At 39.4% G+C, this 22,662-nt stretch overlaps 1 protein-coding gene across 2 annotated transcripts in view; it reads right to left on the bottom strand.

The window, feature by feature from the left end:
* LOC126975938 (beta-glucuronidase) overlaps positions 1–22,662 on the bottom strand; it is a 58,964-nt gene that overhangs the window by 15,068 nt on the left and 21,234 nt on the right. For both annotated transcript variants that reach the window (XM_050824055.1, XM_050824056.1), the window contains exons 2-3: positions 16,223–16,483; positions 11,256–11,438 (exon numbers count right to left, since the gene is read on the bottom strand). In XM_050824055.1, the coding sequence (XP_050680012.1) occupies positions 11,256–11,438; positions 16,223–16,480 (441 nt within the window). In that variant the 5' untranslated portion in view covers positions 16,481–16,483. The remainder of the gene's footprint in view (positions 1–11,255; positions 11,439–16,222; positions 16,484–22,662) is intronic.

Here is a 22,662-nt window from a genome sequence, read left to right as displayed (position 1 = left end):
TTTTTATTTTTGATTTTGTTTTTTAATGAATGCCGTTAAGTAGCTTACCCTGTTTATTTAATGTTACCGTTGTAGCATTACAAGTAGCGCTGTTTTACGAGCATGACTTCCCTCGACTAAATAGTTAAGGGAAATTAAACACCTACGACGGCGCCACAAGCAATGACAATAACGAGTTTGGATTTAACCTCTGAAGAAAGCTTGAGCTTATTCCGGATCGAGCCCTTGGAATTCCATCGGATGATATTGGTTCAATGCAGAATTGCAGGTTACTGGAAAAGCTATATAGGTCAACAGGTATGAGACTGTGGCCAACCACTTTCTAATTATCCAAGGACTCATGAATAACTTGTTGAATCTCGATAAAAAAACACAAGTGCCAATCCTATGACGACGCAGAAGTGATCGTAAAACAGTTGAATAAAGTTTAAACTTGATTGGTAATATTATGCGGACAGAGTCAGCATGAACGAAGAAGATAATATAACTTAAATAGGCCTCGTTGTCATAGGTCAGTTCAGATTGACCCTTTGTAATTGAGATAGTTGGGAAGCTGCAAACTTACTTTAAATTGCGTAGTGTGTTCGTGTGTTGCATGAAGTAGATGCTGTTTCTTAAGTAAAATAAATTATGTTATTAATAATATTTTCCAGCGCCAATTTATAAAGTGTTAAGCATAACAGTAGAGTTTACACGAAAGCAGATGTTCCAAAATGGGTCATGTGTTTGTTCGTTCACTAGATATCAGATTTTACAATATATATTATCTCAAAAAGAAAACAAATTCGTGATATACATATTATTATCGATCGGTCGAAAAATTTAAATTTACAATAATTAATAAAATTACATTAATAACAAAATACGTGATTATAGCATCAGATTACGCAAAAAACTTCTGATTTCAATTTGTTTGATATTAGTCCTATTTGCCTTCAAATTTAATAATTGAATTGTTGTTGACGATACAGCTTTGGTACACCATTATGTTTACGCAAGTAAAATGTATTATAGTTTTTTTTTAATGAAAATAAGGGAAGAGACGAGCGGGACGTTCAGATGATGGTAATTGATATGCCCTGCGCATTACAATGCAGTGCCTCTCAAGATTATTGAAAAACCCGGCGGCACTACAACTGCGCTCGTCACCTTGAGACAAAAGATGTTAAGACTCATTTGCCCAGTAATTTTACTAGCTACAGCGCCCTCCAGACCGAAACAGTAATGCTTACACATTACTGCTTCACAGCAGAAATAGGCGCCGTTTTGGTACCCATAATCTAGCCGGCATTCGGTGCAAAGAAGCCCCCCACTGGTAAAAAAGTAGTTTAATAATTATAATCTATATATATAAACGTAAAAGTCCTGACTGACTGATTCACTTACTTAAATCAACGCCCAGCCCAAACCGTTATACTTAGAAAGCTGATTTTTTCACAACAGATAGTTTACATAACGTAAGTATCCACTAAGAAGAAGGATTATTGAAAATTCCACCTTTAAAGGGGTGAAAAGGGGGTTGAAAGTTTGTATGGGGATGGAGTAAAATTATAAGTAAGAGACTTGAAATTTTGCGGACTCCTTATTACAATACAAGAAAATGACTTTCAGCGTTTTGAAAATTTCACCCCTAAAGGGGTTAAAAAGGGGTGCAAAGTTTGTATGTACCGATTTAGATGAAATTTGGTATAGAGTATAGTTTGAGACCCGGGGAAGGACATAGGATAGTTTTTATCCCGGAAATCATCCCCTAAGGGGATGAAATGGGGGGGGTGAAGGTTTGTATGGCGCTACAATATTTAAACGAGACCCGCACGGACAGAGTCGCAGGCAGAAGCTAAATAGGGGTTTTGACATTTGGTTACATGTATCGTATGGAGTGCCCACCTCAATTTTTTTTAGGGTTCCGTACCCAAAGGGCAAAAATGGGACAGTATTACTAAGACTCCGCTGTCCGTCCGTCTGCCTATCTGTCTGTCTGTCTATCTGACTGTCCGTCACCAGGCTCATGAACCGTGATAGTTAGAAAGTTGAAATTTTCACAGATCCTTTTGCCGCTATACAATAAATACTAAAAACAGAATAAAATAAATATTTAAGGTGGCTTCCATACAACAAACGTATTATTCTTGCCGTTTTTCTCGGTAGGGTCTATACGATACATCCAAATAACACCGAGTGCTACCTACGCTTATTACTACATGAGGTTAGAGGGCCGACATCCTTCGACTATTTAAATACTGTCAACGGTATCCTCCATCCAACATTTCAATTAGCGTGTAACACCCTTGGACTGCTAGAGGATGATAAACATTGGGACACAACTTTAGAAAAAGCTGCATTGTGCGATTCTCCTTTCAAGCTGCGTGATCCCTTAAGCCTTTGGGAAAAATATAGGGACAGTTTTTCGGACGACTTTAATTGCCGTTTAATGCCGTTCTTGAAAGAGAATTGCAAAATGGTGCGGAGTTATTCATGAATGAGGTGTTTAATAGATGCTTGATATTGATCGAAGATGTAGTTTTAGTACAAACTGGAAAACATTTGGATGAATTCGGTTTACCTAAACCAAAAGGATCCGCAGTAAACCTGGATAATCGCGAATATCTACCAGAGACAAATTATGACCCTTGCGCCCTGGGAGAGGTAGTATCGCATCACGAGGAATTATTGACAGACGAACAGGCAAATGTTTATCAACAAATTCTAGCCAACATTGTAAGAGAGATTGGGATCATTTTTTTCTTAGATGCTCCTGGTTGCACTGGAAAAACTTTTCTTATAAATTTAATATTAGCAAAAGTAAGAAATCGTCATCAGGAATCGCTGCCACACTACTGGAGGGAGGCAAAACTGCTTACACGGCTTTCAGGCTGCCTCTTGAATTACTTTTTTTACTTACAGACTTATTAAATCTTAATCATACTGAAACTCCATTGTGCAATATCCCAAAACAATGCAACGCAGCACAAGTGTTGCCCGATTGCAAAATTATAGTTTGGGACGAAAGCACTATGTCGCACAAGCGTTGAAGCGTTAACAAAACCCTAAAAGGAGATAAAAACAGGGCCTATAGTACCAGAGCATCACACTGGATGCTAGACGTGCCTAAACATCATACAGCTGCCTTCAGAGGTAGCTTTCGTTATAGCGCGACCAAATGCTGGAACAACCTGCCTCCACCATTGCGTGACCTCACTACAATTTCAAATTTTCGAGTAACAATGAAGAAATACGTAATGGCGAGTCAGATTGATTCAGCTCTGGTTGCTCAAAAATAATAGGCATTAACAGTACTAGGTTAGACTTTTCTTTGTTTTTTTATTATATAATATTATGTTGTGATAAATATTTATAATTTATTACTCAGCACCGCGACGTGAAGCGTCAAACGGGAGCTACTGAAAATCAGTGCTGTGACCAATTGTCACAGGTAACCTGAGTAGCATCCCTTTTAATACACACTGCCACACAGCTGCTATGTTATAATATCTTGGTAAAGTTATTTATTTATTCTTTGTAAAATATGTTCTAGGTTAGTTTTAGTTATAATTTTTGTTTTTTGTTTTTTCTTATTCTTATTTTTGTAGCAATGTAATGTTTCATGTGTGTGTCAAATAAAAGATATTATTATTATATTATTATTATTATAAAAGACATACGAGGGAACAACTTCACGATGGGAGGGGTCACAGTTTAATTAGCTGGAGACTATTGTCAAACTCTGCCCGTAGTGCCGAGGGGAACTCGAGCTGACGAAGTCAAAGCATGCATTAAGGCGTCAAATATTTGGCCCTTAATTAAAAAACTAAACAATACAAAAAACATGCGAGAGCATCTTAAGGGCGACGTGTGCGCCGGGGAATTCTCCAATCTTTTGCTTAACATAGGGAATGGAGAATATCCGATAACTGAGGGCAAAATTGTAATTCCACCAGAACTTGCGTCAGCTGTGCACACCGTTCAAGACGTAATAGCCCGAATTTAACCAGATGTCCAAAACCTGCCCAATAAACCCATGGAGTGGTTGTGTGAACGTGCTATTCTGAGTCCTAAGAACGACCAAGCTTATGTCATTTATAACACTTTATTGAAGGCGTTCGATTACGCTAGAGGTGAATCCATGTATATACCACGCATACCTCTAATACAATCTGACTACCCGTTTGAATTTAAAAGGATGCAGTTCCCCCTTAAGGTCTGTTTTGCAATGACCATTAATAAATCACAAGGTCAGTCGGTAAAAACGGCAGGGATTGACCTAAGGGTGGACTGCTTCTCACACGGGCAGCTTTACGTGGCTTGTTCTAGAGTAAGTTCGCCGAGCAGTTTGATCATACTAGCACCTCAAGGCAGAACCACTAATGTAGTGTATAAGGAAGTACTATAGCTAATGCAACAACAATAACAATATTGTTGTTTAAACAACAATAATATTATGCATTTACAATAATGCATTGTAATTTGTAATATCACTTTGTTGGTAAACTTCAGCACAATTCTACCACCATAGCGAAACTAGCGAATAAACCTTATTCATTAACCTGCCTGCTAGAGTCTGTCAAGCGAGTCGTATCATCGTTGTAAAGAGCTACGATATAAACGAGTTCCACGCGGACGAAGTCATGGGCAGAAGCTAGTAGATATATATTTTTCAGACTCAGACTGGTTAGACGTGACAGCTGATATATACATATACATTCACGCCATATTTAAATCATTGCAAATGTCACCTTGATTTATTTGAATATTTTCAAATTTTTTATACACAGAAACTAGATGTATTTTTGTGTAATTTCTGTTCATTTATATACAATTCCATGGTCAATTCTAAGCTGATTTTATCTAGTGCCCAGGGTATAAGGTCGTGGCCACGGGTCCATGGTAAACTGGAGCTCTGGAAGAACTCTTTTGTTTGCAGGTGATTAGGATTGGAATGTATCTCGTATATCAATGTTGTTGAAAGAGATTGATTTTTGTATGTCAGTATGTGAAGGGAATTCTCCGCAACATTTATACTAATTATAAACCTATTTGATACAATAAAGTATAATACAATTGGTACAGATACAGCAATTAGAAAAGGTAAGCGAATCTATTGTAACCGATTTTGATTGACAAGTCGTCAATCAAAGTCAGTTAGACTATAGACTTTCCCAAAGGCTCTATAAAGTATGTACATATATTAGTGATTGTGGCTGTATAAATGACAGATATAACTGGAGGAGTACAAAAAATATATTATAATAATGGTGATATAATTGAAGCTCTTTTTTCGCAGTTTGGGAATATATATTGGGGTCCAATATAAATCAATTTAGTTACGAAATTAACTGATTCAAAATGGGTCCTACTAGGCCCCCATGAGTCAGGATCTAGTGCCAACACCTTGGTACAAAGAACCTTACATAATAGGCCAGTCGTCTGCTGAGAGTTTCGCACAGGTCATTTTCCGATCGTAATGTCGGTCGCGAGACCGGACATGTCCAACAAATTGTCCAATTATCTACCAATTGGCTAGCGACAGATGAATGGTAGACACCTCGTTCACGAACCAGTCGCTCACGTGAATGTTGCAAAGCTAAGTGAGTTTCTTTCAAGTATGGAAAACTGGACAGTTAATGGATTGGAATTTCTTTCGTTTTTACGACGATAGAAAAACTGTTATCTATACGATCTCTTTTAGCACATTGGCTAAATTATTTTTACTGTCTATTCTTTATTCTTCTCTAGTATTACAATAGAACTTACATTTCGGTTGGTTTGGTCCTCCTTTTGCATAAAAAAGTAATCGAACAAAGAAATCTCCCTAATTTTTGTCTAGGTAGCTATATAATAATATTTAGCTAATCAACTCAAGAAATTGTTTGTAGTGATTTTTAACTAATAATTCTGTACCTAATTTAGTCGCTCACGTAACAGATGCTAACTGTAAAACGGTTCGGTCTGGCAGTTGTCTACGAGTCTTAGATACCATTGTATTTGAGTTTTGGGCAGCCAGAGCCACTTGACTGTCTGTGTGAATATACATGGCGTTTACCTCAGACTGGAAAACAGAGGCAAGGCTTCCCATATTCAACGATTTGCCAACTTTTACTTACGGTGTCCTCCGTAAATTCACCACCACCATCACCGTCAGATACTTACCTGGTTCCGTCAATATTATAATATTTTCCCAATTTTCCAAGTACTTGCTCCCCTTGAGATTAATTCGATACCTAATTAGCTACTGAAATTGTATATAGGCAACATGACGTAATTATTCACCTGTTCAGTTTAGGGCTTCTTAAAAACAACTGGAATAAGTGGAAGGCTCCTATCGTTATAGAGCAGTTCTTTGGAGGCTACTAACAGATTTTTACACAGCCCACAGATCTATGTAATATAAGTGATTTAGAATGACAGAACCAAAGGGTCTTTTTAGGTTTTAAGTCCCATATTTATTTAATAAGACGACTATAATTGCTTAAGCCAATTTTCATCTTTTGCACAATACCGCCTAACCGACCCTTCCAGGTAAGTTTCTAGTCTAATGTGAATCGCAGATATTTTATGGTGGTGGAAGTCCCACAATCGCAAGGAATGGGTGGCTCTCCATCTTAGCAAAAAAGGCACCAACATGGTCTTTTCAGCATTGACTGCTAGTTCGTTAGTTTGGCACCATAATTTTATATATGACATGCTTTATTGGTGACATAATAAAGCGATAAAAACTGTAAACGTGTGTGTGCATTTTGATTTGATTTGGAAGTACCCGTCTTCCAAATCAAATCAAAATCACTGCACTGTAGGTGAAGGAAATGACTCTTTAATCCCAAAAGTCTTTTATTTTTATATTTGTTTCTTTTTTTCCCCATAGTACGTTCCTGTTTATAATCCCTGCATTGCATAGCTTTCGATTATTAGTTAGTTTGTTAGTTTAATTTTAGTCTGACATGCATTAGATAAACCAATACGGCCTAGATAAATTTAAGCTGGCCTGATATCGGGTTTGGCCCATAATTTATTATAATAATATGTATACGAGAGAAGGCTTCCATTAACAATGAGTATCGCAGCGACCCAATGACCCCAAGCGACCTCAAGTAACACGAGACGTAGTGAAACATATCATCTAGCGTCAGGAGTAAAGACAGAATAAGCGACAGAAAAAAATATAATTTGTAGATTCCAAGCTAAGTCCAATTACAATTTTGTTTACATATTGTTTTATATTCTTGTTTCTTTTTATAGCGCCCTCTCATATTATTACAAAAACTCCAATTTAAATACTATCTAACTACCATGCTATAGATTTTAAATTTTTTCGTACCTTGTTCAGAAAAGCCACATGATACACGTCTGTCATCTATAGGATTCCACTCCGTTACTTTTGGAAAGTGCCCTGTACTTTTCCCGGGGCGTAAAAAGAATAGGGGAGTCCCAGGCCCATGGGTGTCGTAAGAGGCGACTAAGGGCTTTTTAGAAGTGGGAGGGCCAGACTCGTCCGGGTTAATTACCACACTCGCACAGAGTACCGGCGTGAAGTAGCGGCCTAGTGCCGCTATGTTTCGCATAGGTTAGTGTCGAGGACCAGTGGCCGTTCCCCCCCCCCGAATATGAGTTCGGGGAGAGCCCCGAATATGACAGCGGAACTAAAACAGATTTTACCCCAGGAGGGTACCGGCTCTACCAGAGTTGGAGAATCCCTCCCCGGGCACTCTAGCCCGGGCTGCCCTTCGGATTCTGGGGAGGGCAGAGAACCGCGCATGACCAAGGACAAACGAGGCAGTATCACCACGGCACCCCGCTCCACACTCAACGTGGACTTTTGCAATATCAGGGGAATTCACTCCAATTTAAACGCCGTCCACCACCACCATGAGACGGCGCAGCCGGCTTTGTGTTTCCTTACTGAGACGCAGATATCTCGACCTAGCGATACGTAATATTTAACGTACCCCGGGTAAAAAATTGAGCACAATTTTTTGCCTCATGCCGGGGTATGTGTGTACGTTAGGGAGGATCACAATGCCGAATGGCTTGGATCACGTACCACAGACTACACAGGGCGATCTGCGCATAATTTTGCATTGGCGTATGGTCTGTCCCAATTGGTTGAGTCGCCAACGCGGCTCCTTGTTGCCGTGCTTATTGGATCTTCTGCTGACTACACATCCCGATGGTTACCAGGTCTTTGTTGACGCCCCTCTCGGAACGTCCGACCATTGCCTGGGCAGGAGTGTAGTGCCTATCCGACGCCAACGTCGCAGACCACCAGCGACCCGCCGCGTTTGGCACTACAAGTCAGCAGATTGGGATAGGATGCGTTCCTTTTTTGCATCCTACCCTTGGGGCAGGGTTTGTTTCCCTTCGGATGATCCTAGTGCCTGCGCCGTTGCAGTAGCCGATGTGATACAACAGGGTATGGATATTTTTATACCAAACTCTGTAGTACCCATCAGTGGCAGATCACAGCCCTGGTTCGATGCGTCAGTTAAAGCAGCATCTGACTGCAAAAAACCGGCGTATCGAACTATGGTTGCGACGCTGGGCACAAAGGATCCGAACTGCACAGTTCTTAAGAGGAAATACAACCGTGCCTCCAGATTTTTTAAACGGCAAATCGCCCGTGCAAAGTCAAAACACGTCGTCAAAATCGGCGAGCAGCTTTCCAGTTACCCGACCGGAACACGCAAGTTCTGGTCGTTGTCGAAAGCTGCTCTTGGTAACTTCAGCCAGCCGTCCATGCCGCCGTTGCACATGAGGAATGACACCCTAGCCCATACGGCAAAAGAGAAAGCCGATCTCTTGTGCACTCTTTTCGCCTCCAACTCGACTCTAGACGACAACGGAAAAACACCGCCGACCATCCCGCGGTGTCAGAGCTCTTTGCCTGAAGTACAGTTCAGACAGAAAACTGTTAGGCGAGCTCTGTTTTCGTTGGACGTCAGGAAGTCGAGCGGGCCGGATTGCATTTCTCCAATCGTGCTTAGAACGTGTGCCCCTGAGTTAACGCCGGTGCTAACGCGTTTATTCCAGCACTCTTATTCTAAAGGCGTAGTCCCTGACTCATGGAAGTCTGCCCTTGTCCATCCGATCCAAAAAAAAGGAGACAGTTCGGATCCGGCAAACTACAGGCCTATTGCTATTACCTCCCTGCTCTCCAAAATCATGGAGAGCATAATTATGCTCTCCATTTTATCTTATTAGTCGTCGGCTCTTGGTATACCTAGAGGGTCACCAGTTGATCAACGACCGACAATACGGGTTTCGCCATGGTCGGTCGGCAGGTGATCTTCTGGTATACCTGACACATAGATGGGCTGCGGCTATTGAAAGCAAGGGGGAAGGCCTGGCAGTTAGCCTGGATATAGCGAAGGCCTTTGATCGTGTATGGCACAAGGCGCTCCTCTCCAAACTTCCATCATTTGGGCTTCCCGAGAGGTAGTGCAAGTGGACCTCCAGCTTCCTCACTGGGCGTAGCATACAGGTCGTTGTCGACGGATATTGCTCGAACCCAAAGCCCGTGAATTCTGGAGTGCCCCAAGGCCGTGTGCTGTCTCCCACGCTGTTTCTTCTGCATATCAATGACTAGCTGACCCGGCAAACGTTGTTTTGCCATATAATGTACAATTCACGCGATAGTTTTATAAGTAATAAAATATTGCCTATATTATAGCCTGTACATCATTTTGTTCTATTGTCAATAGTTTTTGCAGCGCACGCAAAAATAGGTTTTCAATTTTACACCTTGTGTTACAAAATAGCAATTTTATTACGGATCCCTAATTTTGAAAAAAAAAAACATAGCCTATAGCCTTCCTCGATAAATGGACTACCCAACACTGAAAGAATCATTCAAATCGGACCAGTAGTACCAGAGATTAGCGCGTTCAAACAAACAAACAAATAAACAAACATTGCAGCTTTATAATATTAGTATAGATATGTTGGACACCTCCAACATTAATTGCTATGCAGACGACAGCACTGGTGATGCCATATACACGGGCCATGCAGGTCTCTCTCGGGAAATCGTCGACCAGTGCCGGGAGAAACTTGTGCCTTCTATCGAGTCCTCTCTTGAGAAGGTCGCGGAATGGGGAAAATTGAACCTTGTCCAATTTAACCCCCAGAAGACTCAAGTTTGCGCGTTTACCGCTAAACAAACCAAATTTGTCGTATCACCGCTCTTCGACAACACTTCCCTCAAAGCCTCGCCTAGTATCGGAATACTGGGTCTCGAAATCTCGAGCGGTTGCCAATTTCGTGGTCATCTGGAAGGCAAAGCCAAATTGGCTTCAAAGAAACTGGGCGTCATTAATAGAGCACGGCAATACTTCAAGCCGGCCCACATACTAGCGCTCTACAAAGCGCAGGTCCGGCCACACATGGAGTATTGCTGTCATCTTTGGTCTGGCGCACCCCAGTATCAGCTCGATCCATTTGACCGCGTGCAACGCAGAGCAGCTCGAATTGTCGGGGACCCAGTGCTCTGTGAACGGCTGGATCACTTGGCGTTGCGTAGAGACGTTGCTTCATTATGTGTCTTCTACCGCATTTATCACGGGGAGTGTTCCGAAGAGCTGTTTAACCTGATTCCTGCAGCCGAATTCCACCTACGTACGACACGCCACAAGTTAGGATATCATCCTCACCATCTGGATGTGTGGCGGTCCTCCACAGTGCGGTTTTCAAGGAGCTTTCTTCCACGTACTACAAAGCTGTGGAATGAGCTTCCTTGTTTCAGGGACGATACGATATGGGTACCTTCAAAAAAAGCGCGTACACCTTCCTTAAAGGCCGGCAACGCTCCTGTGATTCCTCTGGTGTTGCAAGAGATTGTGGGCGGCGGTGATCACTTAACAACAGGTACGCTCGTTTGTCCTCCTATTCCATAAAAAAAAAGTCTCTTAGCTAAACACTGTCTTCAAATTATTCACCGTTCGTCTCCATTTTCAAATGGAGACCAATTTCTGAGGTTCAATAAGTGATTATATATCATATTTTGAATTAAAAATATTTGAATTTAAATAGCAATTTAAGTGTGGGTCATCATACAGCTTGATCATTCAGCGATAACTAATTTAAAAGAACGAGCGTTACATCGCCAAGCATGATGGCTCAGTCTCATTCAATACTCAAAAATACTTAGCGCACATAAAAAGTAAACAAATTAAATTAATTATTCACCGAAACTCGCTTCCGCTCGTGACATATGACAATCGTTTTATATTTTAGAACAGTCCTTGTATAAGTATTAAGTGACTCACCACTTGAGCTGCGTAGTGAACGCTGCAGAACCTCAGCCAGACTCTCTGGCGGGTGAGACCCCAGCTGGCTGGCACGAAGAACCTCCTGTCGTACCACACCAGCCCCACGTGGTCCCTCAGGCCCTCGTCCTCTCCGATGTCGTTGTACGAAGACGGCACCGGCATGTGGATCACAGGCCCACTCTACGATACACAATATAATTATTGTTTTAATAATGTCATACACTCCCTACCGGCGTTAAAACCGGCGTTATGAAGCGCATAAGCGCTGTTTTACATAGGCTAGTGTCGAGAACCGGTACTGGTAGAGTTTTTACCCCAAGAGGGTTTCGTTTGAGCTGCCAATTTTATCCTGGGAGGGAGAGTTCCACAGGAAGAGTGGGGGACTGAGTACCCCCTCTACTATAATGTAATTCTTACATCATTTATACTTCTAGATAGATTATGACAGCTGTGAAAACGTCGTAAAAAATAGACTTAAGAACTAACCTCTATTTTGAGCAATTCATGCACACTAACACAAAATGACATACAAATCGCGAGTGTAAGATGTAGGCTTGTCACACTAAACTAATATTCCTGGCCCGTTTTAACAGCAAAATACTCTATCTAGACGTATAAATTATCTAATATGCCATTATTAAGTGTAATTATTGGAACCAGTACTATATCTAAATTACTACCCACACTATCTGAAATATAAGAAGTATTCATTAATTTTATCAAGAATTATACCCATTAAAAGTCAACTATACGAAAAGCAGAAGAAATAGACAGAAAATTAAATTTGAGAATGTGCGTCATTTGCAACACGTATGATTTATACCAAACAAACTAATTGTTTCATTAGTTAAATATATAATGGCTCCGTAGCCAAATGGCAAAAAACGGAACCCTTATGGATTCGTCATGTCTGTCTGTCTGTCCGTGCGAATGTCACATCCACTTTTTTCTGAAACTATAAGAACTGTTGAAACTTAGTAAGTAGATGTATTCTGTGAACCGTATTAAGATTTTTACACAAAAATAGAAAAAAAAGTTTTTTGAGAGTTCCCTATAATAATAATAATAAAACTTCTAAAATAAGAGAATGATAAAACTAAAAAAATATGTGATGTGCATTACCATGCAAACTTACACGGAAGTAGGTTTTTTAACACGTCATAAATAACTTAATTAAAAAAATACACTAATAAATATTAAAACATCCATCAAAGTTACAACGAACTAAAAGAACTATTATGATATGTTACTTGCTGCCACGGAACCCTTCATGGGCGAGTTTGACTCGGACTTGGCCGCTATTTTTAGACTCATTTCAACTACCCCAAATGGGTTCACAAATGGCATGGAATCACTAAGTGTTTAATATACACAAATCGAAGAAAAAATATTTTAAATCAAATAAATTACAGTGTATTTGGGACATAATAAGGTAAGTTTTCACCAAATTTCGTAGAAAAAAATTTCGTTTTTGAAAAAGATATAAATAAAAAACCAAAAACTTGGTTTTTTGAATTTTTCACCAAAATTTTGAGGTTATGTGAAAAAAGTGTAATTACAAAAGTTGTAGATCTCTTTATCATCTACAACTATGCCCATTAAGTTTTTGCCATAGGACTTGTAGTTTTGCCGGAAATCAAGATAAACCGTTTTTTACCCTAAAACACCCCCCCCTTTTCCACTTCCCGACCTCAGATCGCCCGTAATTTATTTTTTCCTGAATTTTTGTTATATTCTCGTCCTTTACTAATAGATTTCATCCTACTGTATTTTTTTTTGGTTTCAAAAATTATCAACCCTGGTCTGTAAGTATGTACCTATTACGAAAATATAAGTAGGTAAACACTAAGGTCTAAGTTCGTGATATTATCTTGTCATTAAAAACCAGTAACTGGTCTGAGTAACAGACGTGTCTCAAACATAAATAGTGCCTGAATGTCAAGGTCACATTCTATTTTATTGTATAGGTAGTAGCTATTACCCGCGATGTCTCTCGCTAAGATGTACTTAAATAAGTGTCAATTAATTTCAGGGAAATGATAATAAAATATTTTCATTTCTTTTCTTAACAAGATCTGATACGCATTTCAGAATTCTAAAATAAAATTTCGACAAAACAACTAAAAAACTGCTGTCTTAAAAAAATGTGCTGCTTGGCGTTTTGCAGATAAGTTCGCGTTATATATGGGTTTAAATTTTTTTGAAGCTTAATTATTTTTTCAACACACTTGCGCGTAAAGTGACTAAACTAATTTAAAATTCACATGCAACATTTGAATTATGAATAAATAAAGCAGGTTAAATAAAAACTTGCAAAAAAGCCTTAGGTATCTTTGTTGTAGGTGCGCTTTTATCTTTAAACGTATCAGTAAGTTACTGTTTTTGTTGACGAGTTTATTATGAGTAAGACCACAAGTCTTGCGCCAAATGTGCGCTCTTGAAGTGTTGTAACTTTATACGAATAGTTACGTGAACGGATGTTACGATATGAGAGATTTTCTTCAAGTACAATAAACAATTCGCACATAATATTATACGGACGTGCTTCGGAGTTCACAAGAGATTCTAAGATAATGACATACAAATAAATGAATCACTCGCTTTTACTTTTTGGGGGACACCGAGGTTCTGGAGAAAGCAGGTCGGGGGGGGGGGGGTTATTTTTTATTAAGGGTCAGGGTTACGTGGTGGCTAGTTAGGATGGACGTAACGTTCGCGAATTAACGTTATTATTTAAAACATCCTGTACCGTACTAAGGGATCACAAGAACGTTGCCGACCTTATAGAACAACATCAAAGCGTCGATAAAACGTACGAATGAATTCGAAAACAGCTGAAAACACATTGGCAGAGTCCAGACCTATTGGGTCTCTGTATTTAATTAAATTTGTATTAAGTTATTTTATACTTTTTTGTGTTTGTTAATAATAATATATGTACTCAACCTGATGAAAACTCTTAAAAAAATAATTATATCATCCACGTAAAGAAACATTACTCGAGCGTTTTTTGACTTAGTTATACAACGTGTCGCATACAATATTTTATCTACGACTAGGTAATTTTTTTACCAGTTTTCAAGTTGCCGCTTAAATGGGCGGGAAACATATTGTATACATACTTTTCTCTGGTGAGTGGTTTCATTTTTCCTTCAATGAATGACAAAGGTATACCCATACGGCCAACGCGGGAAAATTGAAAATTACAAAATATACCTAGCATCACCTTCGCAAATTATATTAGAAAGTTTTTTTCTTAAGTTGTCATTAAAATGTTTAGTCTAATGATATAAAAATGAAAATATTAAATATGCACTACGTATTTACTAATATTTTTATTAACCTACCATAGCTTACCTACATGTAGTTGTCTGTGGCACCAAAAAAACTGTGCTTTTTTGGCGACATTAAAGTAACGTGAACAATGCTTTTTTATGCCATAGAGTATAGACTTTTTAAAGAATCAATAAAGTATGTACTTATACTATAACTGATCGTGGCTGTAGATGAGTAGAATAACTATTTTTCGATTGAGGAATCAGTTTGCAAAATATTAATCCTTTTTTAAGCAAATGTACCAATGGTCGATAAATGGTTGATTTAGATGCAATGCAAGAAAAAATACAACGAGTACCTCAAAGTATATAAGGAATTTAAAGAGGAAACTATTTGAATAAAATACAGTTTACAAGTAAAGGCATAATTTACTACTCGGCAAAGTCGAATTAGTAAGTCTATTGGGCGGCGATGTATATATGATTTTATAACAAGATCCCAGAAAAATTTCAAAACAAAAGTATTACGATATTCAAAAGAACGTTTGTGTGGTAAAGGTTACTATAACATAAATTACTTTCTTAATGATTTCACAGGTTGGGAATGGAGCGACTGCCCTCAGGCTATTAAATAATAAGTTCATTGTACAATATTACTTTTTAACATAATTTTTCATGAAATAAAAGCCCGCTGAGTTTGTTGCACCCATTCTTCTCTGGTCTGAGGCATTCTTTTTGGAATGTGTGGTAGTTTTTGACTTTCAATAATTGATGTCACATCCTATTTTGAATAAAAATATTTGAATTTGAATAAGGGGTAGAACGGATCTACTAATGTTTCGCCCTATTGTAAATTCAACTGCAGCGACTGATTCACGCCAGTATAGCCGCAGCGGTAGCGTTCCCTCTTCTGGATTACAATCGAGAAGTTGCGGTTTACCCAGGCGTTTTATCAAAAGAAGAGGTTTCAGCAAGTTTGTCACTTATATACCCCCAGAACGGTCTGTTGCAAAAGGCAACGTGAAGCCACTGTAACTGTTTTTCCCTAGAGATTTAATTGTCATGTCATCAACACAGGAACAATACGTAGGGACCTAAAGGCTTGGGCTGAGATCTATAGAGCGTACTTGGACTTTGCTCAGACTTTACTTACGAAAATTTTTGCCGAGTGTAAGTTTAGCATAATCTTTGATATCGTTTTTTTATTTTGTGATAATTTCTGAAATTATATTCAGCTTAAGCTAAGACAGCCCAATGCAAAGGTCAAGTTCGCATTTTATTACACTCAGATTAGTTTTACGTACGTAAAGTCTGAACAAAGGCTAAGTCTCAACATAAGGCCGGCAACACATGTCTTAAGCCCTGGTCTTGCGGATGTCCATGAGCGGTTACCCCACCACTTCCCCTCACGTGAGCTTTTTGCCCGTTTGTCCCTCTTATATAAAAAAAAATAATGACAACGTCGACCCAAGAGGGTATCGCCCGAAAATAACAAGTTAGCATGCAATACTTATTTGGAAGAGTATGAATATAAAAGTAATGAAGAGTAATTAGAAACAAAACCATACGCTTTCCATGGCCCGACACGAATTTGTTGGAGCTTAAATTATACTTTTTAAAATATCTAAAATTCAATTAACAAATGTCCTGAAATGGCTACTATAATATATTTAATATATTTAAACTCACTCTTTCAAGATCCTGCTCGTACCATCCATTATTGTATCCATATTCTGGGTCTGTTGGAGACAGTCTGAAGTTCCATATGCCGTCCAATTTCCTTAGGTCCCTGGTCTCTGTAGCTTGAGGGTACAGTGCTGCTCCTGGGTTCACAGTCCTTTTCTTAGGCTCTTGTTTGATCTCATTTGCACTCGCTGTGGCCGGCACAGTTGCATTAACTACTGCCAGGGAGGATAGTATTAATATACTGAAGACCTTTGCCAACATTTTCTGTAACAATAACCAATTCTTTATTAATGTTTTAAAATGCACTTTTAAACTTTATTTATTCAATTGTATATTAATATAATATTTTATATTAATATAAGCCTATTGGCTTAAGAGATTTCATTGTCTAATGTCCAAATTGCGTAGTAAACATATCTCTGCAACTGTGAGCAAAGAGGATGTAAATACTAAATAATAAGAGGAGTGACTGCCTAAGTAAAAATTTAAAAGTTTATTATGAAACGTTCAGTGAGATTTGAAATAAGTTTGAAATAGTAATTACATTTGGGCGACGAAGTATAATCCGGCTAAGTTTGACGCAAACAATTGCTTAACACGTAGTGGATAAAAAGGCATAAAAGGCATTTATTTTCTCAAAATTGATTCCTTTAGAATTCTTTTTGATGTCATTTCTAATAACTACTAGATACTACTACCGCTTCGAAAACAAATGGCGCTCTGAGAGAGAAGAAGCGTTGCAAGAAACTCTCCGAGCATTCTTTTTTTGCGCTCTTTTAAATAAAAATAAACAATATTGTACAGTCATTTCTATCGCTATAAAATAATCACAATCTAGTCCCAGGCTGTCCGATCATTTAGATATTCAGCAGTGGAGTAATAGGATTTACGACAGAGACATTTTTTTATAAAACATTTAAATTTATTTATAGATAATGCCTGAACAGTGGCTGGGACTTTATTATAGAAGTGTATACATTTACCCTTAAAGCTATTATGTATCTTATGAAGCCTACTAGAATTAGTTACAAGCAATCCCTTATTTCTAGTGTTATAATAATGAAAATCAGTATTAAGAGCAAAAAGGTGACGATTTTTGTGAACGTTTATTAAATTTTCATAAATGTACTGACAATGAACAGTCATAATATTTATTTCTTTAAATTTTTCTTTGAGAGACTGTCTATAACCAAGCTGATATATAGCACGAACAGCTCTCTTTTGCAGAGCAAACACTATATCAATGTCAGCAGCATGAACCCCATAGTAAAGCACCGTACGTCATGATGCTGTGAAAATAGCAGAAGTACACTAATCTAGCGGTCGCAACATTCGTGTACTCTCTAATCTTTTTAACTGCATATGCCGCAGAGCTGAGTCTATCTGCTAGATGAGCAATATGTGGACCCGACTGAAGCTTTTTATCTAACGTGATACCCAAGAAGACAGTAGTGTCCACAAGTTCCAATCTCTGGTCATTTATAAGTACGTTGGTTTGTACCTCCGCTGTATTTGTTGTAAGGAACCGTAAACACTTTGTTTTTTCACTGTTTAAGTGCAGATTATTCGTCTCAAACCAACGCGCTATCTTTGAGAGTGCATTGTTTACCTCGTCATCAATAACTGCACGTCGCTTTTATTTAAAAATAAGTGAAGTATCATCAGCAAAGAATACAATCCCATGGCTACCACAAACGATAGATCGTTAATATATATAAGAAACAAGAAAGGACGGAGAATAGAACCCTGTGGAACACTTATTCCCACAGGTTTACCCGAAGACCGTTTGCAATTTACATCGACTATCTGAACTCTTTCGCTTAAATATGATTTTAACAGATTTAGAGCTCTATTTTTCACTCCATAATGCTTTAGTTTTAGGAGTAAAGTTTCATAGTGGACGAAGTCAAATGCTTTGGACAAATCACAAAAAATGCCCAATACATCCTGTGATTGTTCCCAGGCGTCAAAGATGTGCTCAATGAGTCTAGTACCCGCATTAATTATTGATAAGCCCCTAGTGAAACCAAATTGATTTTTGTTCATTAATTTACAAAAATGCATTTGTAGCTGTTGAAGCAAAAGTTTTTCAAAAATTTTTCTTAAAACAGGCAGCACTGAAATAGGTCTGAAATAAGCAGGGTCAAAAGAACTGCCCGATTTAAACAAAGGTATAACTTTGCTGTATTTCATGAGGTCAGGGAACACACCTTCATCTATGCATTCATATTATTGCTAATTCAGGTGCTATAATGTCAAGTATATATATATAGGTATTTTGTATTTTTTAAGTTAATTAATTTGAAGATTTTTATAATATCGCTACCTGTAACATACTTAAATTTCAAATCAGTGGAAGATACTGTTACGTGTAATTTGAGCATATTATGTGCTGCTTTTGGTGAAGAGTTAAGGTCTTTGGTCATGACAATCGGGATTTCGGAGAAGTATTTATCAAATTCATTTGCAATTTCTATTTCCGAATTTATAACGCGATTAATAATGCAGCAGCCGACCCGACACACGTTGACGAAGTTGATCGTGAAGTTGAACGTCGCTCCGCTCTGAGCCCTTCAGGCGATGTAATAAAACCCACCTCTTACGAAGAGGTGAAGCTTATCATTAAGGAGCTTCACTCCAAGAAGGCCCCGGGGCCCGACACTATAAACAATAGGGTTCTTAAAATCCTAACCTCGACTCTTATTACTTTATTGGTTACCATTTTTAATATTCTATTGTCTAATAGCGCGTTCCCCGAACAATGGAAGGATTCCATTGTTATCGGTATCCCAAAACCCAATAAACCTAAAGCTAATCCGAGTAGCTATAGGCCTATTAGCTTAATTAACTCGATCGGGAAACTTTACGAAAGATTAATCCTCGCGTGTCTTAATCATTACATCGCGGAGCTCAACCTGATACCCGACATACAGTTCGGATTCAGAATCGCTCACTCGTGTCGCCAGCAGGCTCACCGACTCACCGAGTACATTCTCGTACGGCGTCAACTTCACGCTACCACGGCAGCCGTGTTTTTTGATGTCGCAAAGGCATTCGACAAGGTATGGCACAACGGCTTAGTATTCAAGCTGTATCAACTGGGAGTGCCAGACAGGCTCGTGCGCATCATACGAGCCTACCTTACTGATCGCTCCTTCCGATATCGAGTACAGGGCACCCTATCCTCACCCAGACCCATCAGGTCTGGCGTGCCACAGGGTTCAGTCCTCTCTCCCACTCTTTTCTCGCTCTTCACGAGCGACATTCCCAAGTTTCCGAGTATCCAGCTCGCTCAGTACGCTGACGATACGGCACTCTACTTTGGCTCCGCTCTATTGAACCGCTCAACCTTGAGCAGGAACATTAAAGTGCTTCAAGCCGCCGTCGATGAACTAGGCAACTGGTTCAGAAAATGGCGGATTGAAGTGAACCCCACCAAGAGTGCAGCGGTACTCTTCGGTAACGCGAATAGCATCGGCGCTAAAAAACGACCGACCGACGTCATTAAATTGTATGAAACACCCATACCGTGGGTGAAGGATTACAAATACTTAGGAGTCACGTTCAACAGCAATATGAACTTCAAGAAACATATTGATACGGTATGCAATAGAGCCCGATTTGTCCTCAGTCGCCTTTATCCACTTGTGTGTGGGCGAAGCAAACTTCCGCTCAAACACAAAGTGACGCTGTACAAAACCATCGTACGGCCCATACTGTCATACGCAAGCGTCGTTTTCGCGCACACCCGACCGAGCTACTTACGTCGTTTGCAAGTAGTTCAAAATAAATTCACGCACATGGCAACCGGAGCCCCGTGGTTCATCCGAAACGTTGACCTTCACCGCGACCTAGAGCTTCCGACGATAGCTCAACACTTTAAAGAGATCTCGCGACGCTTCTTTGACAAGGCGCCTAACCATCCCAACATCTTGGTTAGGAAGGCATGCGGGTACACCCCCCTTCACCATAGTCTCAACCCAATAAGACGTCACAGACACGTAACGGTAGACCCGGATGACGACATCACCATCGCGAACGCGACACCCACACAAACACCGACACAGACACGCACACACCGCCTTCGCAGGCGTAGGCGCGGTCAACCACCGCAAACCACTGGCACTCGTCGCTCTGACGATGGCCAGCGGCCCGCACCCTAGATACACCACACATTGTTTTGATACCCGACGAGACGTTAGTCCTCGTCCTGTAAACGCTTCACTACACTCACTCACACACGGACTGACTGACGGACTGACATACACCACTTACACAATCACAAACACACTCCACAAACAGACACAAACACAAACATACATGCACACAAACATTTACACTACGTACATACATACAAACACACATAAATAAAATCATAAACACATACATACACACTTACATACATTACACAAAAAATCACCACACTCGCCGGCGAGTGTGTTCTTATCACCTTTTCATCTTTCATCTTCATTTTCATCCTCCTCCTTCCCACAAGCACACAGTCGGTCTGAGGTTCGAGTCTCCTTAGGAGACGCCCCGCGACTGTTGTTGCGTAGTCTTTGCGGCCTCCACGGCCCACGTCCTACTTCGCTGTGAAAGCCAGGGCTGCTAACAGCACAGAGGAGGTTTTAGTCGGTATGGGGTGTCCGCTTACGCGGACGCTCGAGTCCGACATATTACGCTCCGTTCCGGGGCGTAAATACGTAACCGTATTTCCTCCTATCAAAAAAAAAAGCGATTAATAATATTTAAACAGATAGAGGTGTTACGGCAATTCGATCTACCAGTTTCATTGTTAATAACACTCCAAGTCGCTTTTACTTTATTATTACTGTTTTTAATTTTATCTGCAATGAAACGTGTTTTCGCTTCATGACAAACTACTTTAAAGAGCTTGTAGTATTTTTTTACATATATTTTAAATTCTTCACTGGGGTTGGGATGGAAAAAATGGGGTTGGGATTATCCTAGATCAAAATCTAAGCCAAAAGGTAATAGAAATAACCAGAGCGAGTGACCGTATCATGTTTGTAAAACTAGCCTTGGAGAACCAAACCTGCCTCAACATTGTTTGTGTTTACGCGCCCCAGGTGGGCTGTCCCGAAACAGACAAACATGACTTCTGGGAAGAATTGTGTACACACCTGAATGCTTTACGTATAACTGAGCAAAGAATTATCTGCGGAGATCTTAACGGACATGTGGGTAGTGACGCAGATGGGTATGAGGGTCATTATGGGGGTTATGGTTATGGAACGCAAAACAAAGAAGGAACCACAATACTAGAATTTGCAGCGTCTCTAAATCTAGCGGTAGTAAACACATTTTTTCAAAAAAAAGAGGAACACCTCATTACCTATAAAAGTGGAAAGTCTAAAACACAAATTGATAATATACTGTCGGATAAAAGGAATCTCAAACAAATTAAAGATTGCAAAGTTATTCCAGATGAACCATTAACACCACAACATAGACTACTATTAGCTGCTTTAAAACTAAAACAACAAATTAAATATAAAATACCGAGAGTAAAGAGGATTAAATGGTGGGAACTTAAAGTCCATGAGTATTAACATAATGATTCCTACATCACACGACTCTCCCACAGTAAACTGGTCTAAATTACATGATGTATGTATAACCCAAGCAAAAACTATACTGGGTATTTCCAAAGGTCCCCTGCATAACGAGAAAGATTCCAAATGGTGTAACAACAACACCAAAGCCACTGTATCCGAAAAGAAACGCCTGTTCAAGCAATGGCAAGAGAGTGGCTCAGAGCAGGGTAAGCTAGAATACAAAGAGGCGAAAAAGAATGCAAGAAGATCAGTTGCGATTGAGAAGGAAAAGGCAGAGTTGGATCTTTATCTATAACTAGACATAGCTTCAGGTACAGAGATATATAAAATAGCTAAACACAGGCATAATAACACGAAGGATTTTAGGACTACAAAATACATCAAGGACAGCAAAGGCAAGCTACTCACACCTGATAAAGATATTTGTAAAAGGTGGTACGAGTATTACCATATACTTCTGAATGAGGAATTTCCCAGACAGGCTGAAATCGAAGAACCAAGAATACAGGGACCCGTAAATCAAATACCATCACGGAAGTCAAAAAGGCCATTCTGAAAATGAAAAACCACAAAGCCTGCGGGCCTGATGACATACCAGCCGAACTGTGGACGTCCCTGAAGGCAGGTGGGGAAGTCTGGCTAACTAATTTGTTTAATAATATCCTTACAACTGAGGAAATGCCAGACGCATGGAGAAAAATCATACTTGTTCCCTTTTACAAAAATAAGGGAGACATTAGAGAGTGTATATATACCTTTATAAGTTGCCCACTATGGTCGTACTGAAGATTATTAATTATGAGTTTACTAGTAATAGTAATATTTGTAAAAATATTATCTAAACAGGTTGCTGTTGTACAAGTG

This window comes from Leptidea sinapis, chromosome 38 (assembly GCF_905404315.1).
Source record: "Leptidea sinapis chromosome 38, ilLepSina1.1, whole genome shotgun sequence".
Classification (NCBI taxonomy): Eukaryota; Metazoa; Arthropoda; class Insecta; order Lepidoptera; family Pieridae; genus Leptidea; species Leptidea sinapis.
The sequence above is the reverse complement of the archived record's forward strand: the minus strand, read 5'-3'. Positions and strand labels throughout refer to the sequence as shown.